This window comes from Trematomus bernacchii, unplaced genomic scaffold, assembly GCF_902827165.1.
Source record: "Trematomus bernacchii unplaced genomic scaffold, fTreBer1.1, whole genome shotgun sequence".
Lineage (NCBI taxonomy): Eukaryota > Metazoa > Chordata > Actinopteri > Perciformes > Nototheniidae > Trematomus > Trematomus bernacchii.
In genome coordinates this window covers 814802-824302 of record NW_022987723.1, presented here as the reverse complement: position 1 = coordinate 824302, position 9501 = coordinate 814802, and the positions used below count along the sequence as shown (strand labels likewise).

The 9501-nt window shown below is 39.3% G+C and overlaps 2 gene segments (V, D, J or C); one reads left to right on the top strand and one right to left on the bottom strand.

Moving 5' to 3' along the window:
• Positions 1-2939: 2939 nt before the first annotated feature.
• Positions 2940-7965, bottom strand: LOC117493822. The segment is given in 4 exon segments: positions 2940-3322; positions 6066-6273; positions 7708-7830; positions 7950-7965. Coding segments are annotated over 4 exon segments (462 nt in total).
• Positions 7966-8149: 184 nt separating this feature from the next.
• On the top strand, positions 8150-9149 carry LOC117493781. The segment is given in 2 exon segments: positions 8150-8459; positions 8552-9149. Coding segments are annotated over 2 exon segments (366 nt in total).
• The last annotated feature ends 352 nt before the right edge of the window (positions 9150-9501 follow it).

Sequence of the window (9501 nt, the reverse complement as noted above, 5' to 3'; positions counted from 1 at the left end):
TAGATGTTGACATATATTACATAGTAGTATTCATGTGGTAATAAGCCCACTTTTCAAATACATTTAAGTTGAAAACATTTTCTAACAAATCTTACTTGATAAAAAAAGCCCAATAACTTATTTGCATAACAAGCTTGAAATATATACTTCATATTTCCCCTTATCTTAAGCAATCTGAGGCTTCTGTTTTAAGGGATGAGCTGCCAACACTTGTTATAACAAAATAAATGAAACCCTATGGAGAGCTGTGCGCTTTTTTTCTTAAATCATATTCAGGTAACAAGCATTATTTACCTACATTTGATTGACTTTGCTAACTTATAACTTAATTTATGAGGCAAAATACCTCACCTCTAGTGAGTGGCCCAGCCCCTTGTATGTGTTTCTCTATGTGGCCTCCTCATTGAGTTAAAATCATCCAGTCTTGACAGACCTGTTAGATATTAGATGTCTCTCTGTTGCATGGCATGCTGTGTCTCTATTCAGTGGATTTGATAACAAGAAGGGACATCCTAGTGAATCAAACACTCAGTGGATATTGTGTTCAATGTAGATGGATTTGCCAGCGGGGGGAACTGTTAAACTGTTCATGAGATACTTAAGAAAGAAGTGGAAACAAGGAGAGATGTTTGCAAAGAAAAGAACGTACCAAGAAGAGCATTACCCTCACATTTAAGAGTGACTCTGAATGACCAAATTATGTTCAAGAGATGTTAAACCGTATCTAAAACTCACCTCAACAGCATTTTGGTTTCACAAGGACAGGTGTCTGCTTGACGTGTGAAAGGTCATTTGCATGATTGTAATGCTTCACTGCTCCTCACAGTTTTAAGGTCTTGTGTCACGTAGAGTCTGAACCGTGTTCCTGCACTCATCCTGAAAACTGGAGATCATGTTGTCAGTAACTCTGCTTGTCATGTTGGGCTTTCTGTGTCAGGGTGAGAGACTTTGAAAATATATCATCTGAAATGATAGGAGTAATGTATGTGTGGTACAATGTGTGTCTTTCCTTTTCATGTTTGCATCCAATGTGCTTTGTCTATAACTCTTTCTATTATAATTTAAACTGCTGCTCCATGTTGTTGGTTATCTAACATTTCACTTCTCATTTCAGAGTCTTCTGCCAACAATTTCCTGACTCAGACTGACACATCCAAGTCTGTTAGTCCTGGAGGGACTGTGACCTTCAGCGCTACAGGGAGCTCTAATATTGGTGCTGATCTCAGTTGGTATCTTCAGAAACCTGGACAGGCTCCTAAACTTCTTATATACAAAGTATCAACTCTGTTCTCTGGAACTGAGCCTAGATTCAGTGGTACTAGAACTGGTACTCAGTACACTTTAACCATCAGTAACGTTAAGGATGGTGATGCAGGAGATTACTATTGTCTGGGTAATCATGGTGGAGCATTCACACAGTGATTTAGAGCCGTACAAAAACCTCCTTCAGTCTGAAGTAAAGCGTCCTGCTGCAGCTGCAGAGGGGAAGAGACTGAGAGGAGGGAAACTGGTCCAGTGAACACAAGAGTCATCAAGCAGAACCACCATGAATCCAAATAAAGCTGACACACACTCACAGACACTCTTCAATACCCTGTTTAAACTATATTATTGTCATTCAATTCAGTCTCTTTATGAGTGAGCTGGGAAAATTAGATTCTTGTTGAACTATAGCCACTGATATCAACATATATTTAACAGTAACTTTATGAATGGCTGTACAAAACAATTAATTATATAACCGCAGTCCAAACATAAATAATTTGAAGTACTGTAAACACACAATGTTGTTGTTTACACTCCACTGTGTATTTTAATAGATTGAGTATTTAAAAAACTCAATCTATTAAAATGTGTTGACATAGTAAATCTTAACACAGTACTGATTATGCACAACGTTTTCCATAACAAAATGCCTACTAACATTCAAAAGCAGTTCCAAACCACAGTCAGGAAATACCCAGCTAGGCATCCTAACTGGTTGTGTAGCAAGCCCTGTAGAACAACCATCAAATCACACAGCTGATCCATAAACGGAGTTAGAACGTGCAATGGACTTCACCCAGACCTTTCAAGTATCACTTGTCATCAACAATTCAAAACTAAATTAAAAAAAATTCTATTAGCAGATTTCTCCAGCTAACAAATATTGGGTATTCCCGGAATCCTTTTTTTCTAATACTAATACCTTCTCAGTTTGTTTATTTATTTAATATGGTCAACATTACTTTACATTTTTATTCATATCGTTATGGGGTTGAATTATTATTTCAGCCCTGGAAATTGCCTTGCAATATTTGTATTGGTGTATATGAGTGCATTTGTGTACTTATACACTTGAACATGTGTATATTTTGTGTATGTGTGAACATATGAATGTAAAAAAAGTTACTTGAAAATAAGTGTTCATAATGTTTATCTGCATATATTATTATTACCATTATTCATTTGCCAAGTACATGTGTACATATGTATATATTTATATATAGTATTTTCATTTTCAAAAATGGAAGTTGAAACTGCTATTGACATGTGCAGAAAATGACCCTATAGTTTTTCTTATATATATATATATATGCATTTATTTTTTTCTTACCCTAACTTTTATTAATTTTTTTCTCCAGTTTTCTTTATTTCTTTGTACTCCTTCATTTCTATACATTTTTGACGCAATAATGCCAATGTTATATTAGGATGATTCACAGGAGGGTTACTTCCCATAAGCTATGCTTCAGCCCTCCCGCTTCTACTTTGTTTATCTTTGTGTATGAATTATAATTCTTTTTTTTGTATGAATTTAGTAGAATTAAAAAACTTTTAAAAAACTGTCCCACAGTCATTATAAATGATATTAATATAATACGAGGTTTAATACTGAAGGTATTAATACATCTTTCTCACAATGAACATATGAATTAAAGAGATACAAAGACACTGTCTCATTTTAATCAACATTTTTATTTAATGATGGTTTAAAGCTCACGCCACATTTGAGATGAATGATGAGTTTCTGTTGGAGTGAAACAAATGAAATCCAGTTGAATTGTGAGCTGATGAACAAACAGGAGAATATGCAGGAAGTGAGGATTAGAGAGCAGCACTAACAACTGAACAGAGACAGCAGCAACATGTGAGCAGAGGAGATGTGTGTCTTCATGAAGATCTCTACCAAAGAAGCTGCTTCCTCTCCAGACAGGAAGTGATGCTCTACTCCGAGCAGCGGGCAGGGTCCAGGCTTTGAGTGACAGGGCTCTGTCCACTCAGACTGGCCTCACAGCTCACTGAGCCCGCCCCCCTCCAGCTCTCTGCAGAGAGGCTCAGGGTGATTGATTGATTGATTGAAAAGTTTATTAACAGCTTGTATATTGGGTACAGTACAGTACAGCTCAAAACATACAATTGTTAAGGGGATGCAGACCAGAGAAAGACTTTCGTCTTGTTTACATCAGGGTCCCCCATTTCCAATTCATCATATCATTTAAGACATATATGACATATTTGACATACAGATGGCTTATTTACAATTTACATACAGGTGGTTTTTTACATACAGATGGCTTATTTACAATTTTCATTTTAGATTTCGTTCTAATACATCCTAACCGGACATTTAAGACATACCAAGTCTACAGATATACAGTTAGTAACAGAGTCTAAAATGCGAGTATATACATAGATGGGGGGGGGAAGCTGTCCATTGTACGACAGGTTGAGATTTGTACCATTACCGGGGCCAGTTTTGCAATGCTTTCCCCCGAAGGTGCTCTTTAAGAGAGGTTTTGAAGGTAAGTATAGTTTTACTTTCCTTTACAGTTGTGGGAAGAGCGTTCCACCTTGATGTGGCATAATTGCGAAACGTGTATTCCCCTTTTTTTGTGCCAAATCTGGGTTTTACATGATTTGTGGAGCTCCCTCTGGTGTTATGATCATGGTATTCCTTGACCTTTGGGAAGAATTTTGACATGTACATGGGTACCATAGAGGTGTAGTGGATCTTGTAGACCAGGCCCATTGCAAGTAGCTGTACTCTGTCGTCTACTCTAAGCCATCCTAGGTTGTCAAAGTGGGCAGAGGTGAGGTGGGTTCTAGATGAAAGGTCAAGCAGTAGTCTGACCAGTTTATTTTGCGATGTTTGAAGTTTTATTTTTAGCGCCTTGGAGGTGCTATGGTACCATGACGTGCAAGCATAGTCATAGTACCCTTGAATGAGTGCTCCTGCCAGAGTTTTCAGGGTGTTTTTGTTTACCAGAGAGGAGATCCGGTATAGGAATCTAGTTCTTTGATTGACTTTTTTTATTACATTGGATGCCATTTTGTCACAGGAGAGGTTTGCCTCAAGAATAGATCCTAGGTATGTAATTTCCTTCTTACTTGTGACAATAATGTCACCCACTGCAACTGAGAAGTCGTCGGATTTGCTGAGATTATGTTTCGAACCGAAGAGAATGGACTCTGTTTTACCCAGGTGTAATGATAATTTATTATCGGCGAGCCAGGTGCAGATTCTGCCGAGCTCGGAGCTGAGGGTTTTTTCAACCTGCAATCTGCTCCTGTCAGAGACCAGCAGGGCTGAGTCGTCCGCGAACAGGAACAAGTTGCAGTCACATGCTGATGACATGTCATTTGCATAAATTAGGAACAGTAATGGACCTAATATGCTTCCTTGTGGAACACCACAGCTCACTGGGAGGGGGGGGGACAGAGTACCGTTTACCTCCACCATCTGTTCTCTCCCCTCCAGGTAGGATTGCATCCAGCTCACCGATAGTTTATCAAAACCAATTGCTTTTAGCTTGTCAATCAGAATGGGGTGATTGACAGTGTCGAAAGCCTTTTGTAGGTCCAGCATCACCATGCCGCAGTATTTACCCTCGTCCACCTCTTGTTTGATGTGGTCGTTCAAATAAAGAAGGCATGTGTCAGTGGAGTGGGATGTTCTAAAGCCAGATTGAAATTCATAGATTAGTTTCTTTTCTGCGAGGTACTTTTCGACCTGTTCATATACTATTTTTTCCATGACTTTCGAGATGGAGGTAAGTATAGAAACAGGGCGGTAGTTGCCTGGGTCCAATTTGCTGCCCTTTTTGTGCAGGGGGGTTACTCTTGCAATTTTGAAGTCTTTGGGTACTTTTCCCTGTTTTATGGAGAGGTTAATTATGTGAGCTATGACTGGTGAGATGGCGGTTGCTGTGTCTCTGAGGAATTTGGAGGGGATATTGTCGTGGCCAGTGGCCTTGTTAGGTTTGAGGGCGCTCAGTTTAATGAGTACCTCTGCTGTTGTTACCCTTGCTAGACTGAAATCATCTTTGCGTACCCCTAGGTTTTTGTAGTAGGTCATGATGTGATCTACTCCAAAAAGCCCTGAGTGGGAGGGTAATTTATTTACAAGAGTTGTGGCTATGTTTGTGAAAAAAATGTTCAAGTACTTGGCCACATCCAGTTTGTCTGTGATGAGCCTGTTATCTGTCTTTATGTTTACGTTTGAAAATCTCGTTTTGAGTTTTTTACTGCAGCCAAGCTGGTTATTGAGTAATTTCCAAAGTTCACGGGGTTTATTTTTGTTTTCCTCAGTTTTGTCATTGATGAAATTCTTTTTGGCAGTTTTGATCATGGAGCTTACGTCATTTCTTAGTCTGTTTCTTTCAATTTTTAGTTCAGTCACGTGGGCCTGGAGTTCACTGCTCGTGCTTTTGGAAAGCATTGACTGACTTTTATGAAACTCAGAGCATTTTTTGTCTCTGGTTTTCATGGCGGTCAGTATGCCGGAGTGCATCCACGGCTCAGCGCGATTTTTTACCCTGGTTGTTCTTAGGGGGGCCAAATCATTGAGTATTGCAGAGAATTTGTTTTTGAAACCAAGCCATGTTTCTTCAACTTGTGTACCACTGAGCTCATCTGACCAGTCCAGGCTCTCCAGTTCTAGGTTAAAGGCCTCGCTAGAGTAGTTTTTGAGGTCTCTAGATATGACTGTTTTGTGACAGCCGGCCTTTTGTTTTAGCTTTTTGCGGGTACAGAATATCATATAATGATCACTTAAACCGCATGCTATAACCCCTTTACTGGTGGTGCTGCTCCAGCTGTAGCGGCCGTCGCTCCCCAGGACCTCCGGGCTGTGGGACGCCCCTGAGGAGCTGCTGCTGCCCCCCAGCTTCCAGCCCAGCCTCCAGGCGGAGGGGAAGCCCCCGCTGGCCAGACACACCACGGTGGCACTGCCCTGCTGCAGCTCCTCTCTGGAGGGGGGGAGGACGCTCAGGGTGGGCTGCTGCACACCCACTGGAGCAGGGAGGGGGGGGGGGGGGGGAGGCAAAGGAAGACATTAGAGTTAACACTTGATTATAAGGTCCTTTTATGATGTTGTCATTTTGCTGCTGTCAAATCCTTGAGTCAGTACTTTACGATACCAGTCACCTCTGTGGAAACATTGGTATCACTGCCTTTTCTAATTTACATTTGAGTGTTGTATGTCTTTTAAAAATGGACCTTGAGTCTCTTCAATAAAGCTGATGATGATGATGATGATAAGGAAAAGTAACAAACTTGTGTTTTCTTTTAAAAGAACATCCATAACATTCATCTGTTTACAACTTACACATTATGTATCTAATATATCATATTCCAATTACTTGTATATAGACTCTCCTTGCACTATTGTATCTGTGTTATTGTGCTGCTCTGTGGGAGGAGCCTGTGACCTAAGATGTTCATTAACATATCTGCACTGTAGCTCTGTGGGAGGAGCCTGTGACCTAAGATGTTCATTAACATATCTGCACTGTAGCCCTGTGGGAGGAGCCTGTGACCTAAGATGTTCACTCACATATCTGCACTGTAGCTCTGTGGGAGGAGCCTGTGACCTAAGATGTTCACTCACATATCTGCACTGTAGCTCTGTGGGAGGAGCCTGTGACCTAAGATGTTCATTAACATATCTGCACTGTAGCTCTGTACACACGACAATAAAAGCCTTGAATCCTTGAATCCTTATATTTCATCAAATAAAACAGAACAAGTTGTGCTGCTGTTACTCTCATAAATCACTCAGGATCAGACCCCCACATGATTCAAGTGTGAATGACTGACTTTGTGTAAAGTGAGCAAGCTAAAGATTCATGATAATAATGATTGAATATCTTCATATGTGTGATGATGTTCTTTAAACTGACAGAGCTGAACGTCTCAAGTGAAAACAGTTCAAACATTTATCATCTGTCTCTTTCACTTCCTTTTCACTGCATGTCAAATCAATGAACCGTGAACACGACGACAAGCTGCATTCACTGATACAATCACAAGATTAAAATGAATCCATATTTAACTTGAATTCAACAAAATAGTTGATATTTTAATAGACAATAGATAAATAATGTAAATAAATACAATATTGTGAACTACAAATGTAAAACTGAATGTGGCGGAGACGTCAAGCTTTAACAAATCTTAATAAATAAAAATATTGAGTATGAAGTTGTTATGATAATAAAATATAATATAGAAAATAATCAAGTTATTTGCTTTAAAAAATGTATTTGTAAGAAACTAACAATTCATATAGAAGTCTGCAAAGGTTCCTTTCAGATTACAAGAGGAGCTTAATACAAAAATATAAAAATGGAATCTAACATTTTTTTAAGTTGAGTCTCATTTAATAATTAATGAAAGTTATATATTTGCTATAAGTTGTATAAAATACAAATCTCTGGTACTTACAGTCAAAGATGAGTTTGGTTCCTCCACCAAAAGTCCACCACAGTGATACAAACTCATTAAGTGGCCGTACAAAAACCTCCTGCACTGTCAACAAGCATGTATCCACTGAGAAAGCTCCCTGATCTCACTGATAACAGAGACAAATATACAGTTTTTAAATTAACAAAGCTTTTCTAAAGATATGGATTACATATCTGGAAGAATTAATATAATTTATGTCATTTTTCATCACTTTTCTACACCTGGCAGAGAAACCATTACAATCTTCTACACAACTAACTTTGTCAGTTTTATATTAGTTTCTACACGGTTAAATGAACATGAGGCTTTTAAATAATAGTTATTAACAAATGTATTTTAAACAGAACTGAAACATGTTATTTATCTACAGTGAATCTCTTTATGTATGTTAATGTCAGACAAACAGACATATCATACCAACCACAGTGGACACAAACTCAAATCCTCATCTCCACTCCTGATATAAATATGTTCTTCCATTCAGATGATAGACGGTGTAAATCCAGACAGCTTTCCTCCTGGTTTCGTGTCCCACGTTGCCTTCAGTGTACTGAGAGCAGAGAAATCATTTCCATAGAGAGGAGGCTTTGCATGGTCAGCTGATCCTCCAGTGAGAAGGTTTATAGTCCTGTGAGTTCAACACTGCAGGACTCACATCTGTCAGTCAGCAGAAAGCACCATGACTCTCATCACCATCCTCATCTGGACGCTGGCCTGCTGCTGTTTCACAGGTTCATTCACTCAGCAACATTTCAAACATCATGTGCTGCCTTTCCTCTCCTTTCTTTCTGCTGAGAAATCAATGATCTGTTTTTGTGTGCAGGATGCAGAGGTCAGGTGACTGTGACTCAGCCTGCAGTCAAGACGTCTGCTCCAGGATCCACCGTCACTCTCACCTGTAAAACCAGCACAGATATTCCTAATGTTAATTGTATGTCCTGGTATCAACAAAAATCTGGACAGCCTCCAAAGCTCCTGATAAAATCTACGAGCACACGTGAATCAGGAACAGAACCTCGGTTTAGTGGCAGTGGAAGCAGATCTGACTTCTCTCTGACCATCACTGGACTGAAGGCTGAAGATGCAGCAGTTTATTACTGTCAGAGTGAGCACAGTGGTGGCGTGTTCACACAGTGATTTGTAGTCGTACAAAAACCTCCCTCAGTCAGACTGCAGAGACTCTGAGCTGTTACAGCAGGAACCACCTGCAGCTGCTGAAGAGGAAGAGACTGACACAGCCCACTGAACTCAGAGCTGACAGGAACCCACCCAGCACTATTCACTTCTTATTCTTAAATATACATATGTTAATGGATTAATGAGATTAAACCCAGTCCAAAACACATTATATGTAAAAGCAGCATTACACACAAACCTTATTGTGATCTCTGCTTCCCCGAATTAAAACAACAAACGCTCTTTATCTTTTCCCCACATGTCTCCACTCGGTGTGCTTCACAGCAGGAGCATCTCTGGCCTCTCTGGAGTTATTATTTCATCATTATTATAAAGATCCTGATTAAAAATGACAAAGATCAATCTAATGAAGTCTTTAAAATGTTAAACGGTTGCTGATTAAAACCCTCTTATTCACATCAATCAATGAACTTATCCATCAGTTAACCTCAAATTCACATCTTAGTTAAAAACTTCAGGTTTTCTAACAACCAGTTTCATTGAAGTTTCTTGAAATGTTTTTTTGAACCATTATTGAAACCAAAAACAGCAGGAACATCCAAGAGACGTTTAGTTTGAACATGATTTGACCCCTGA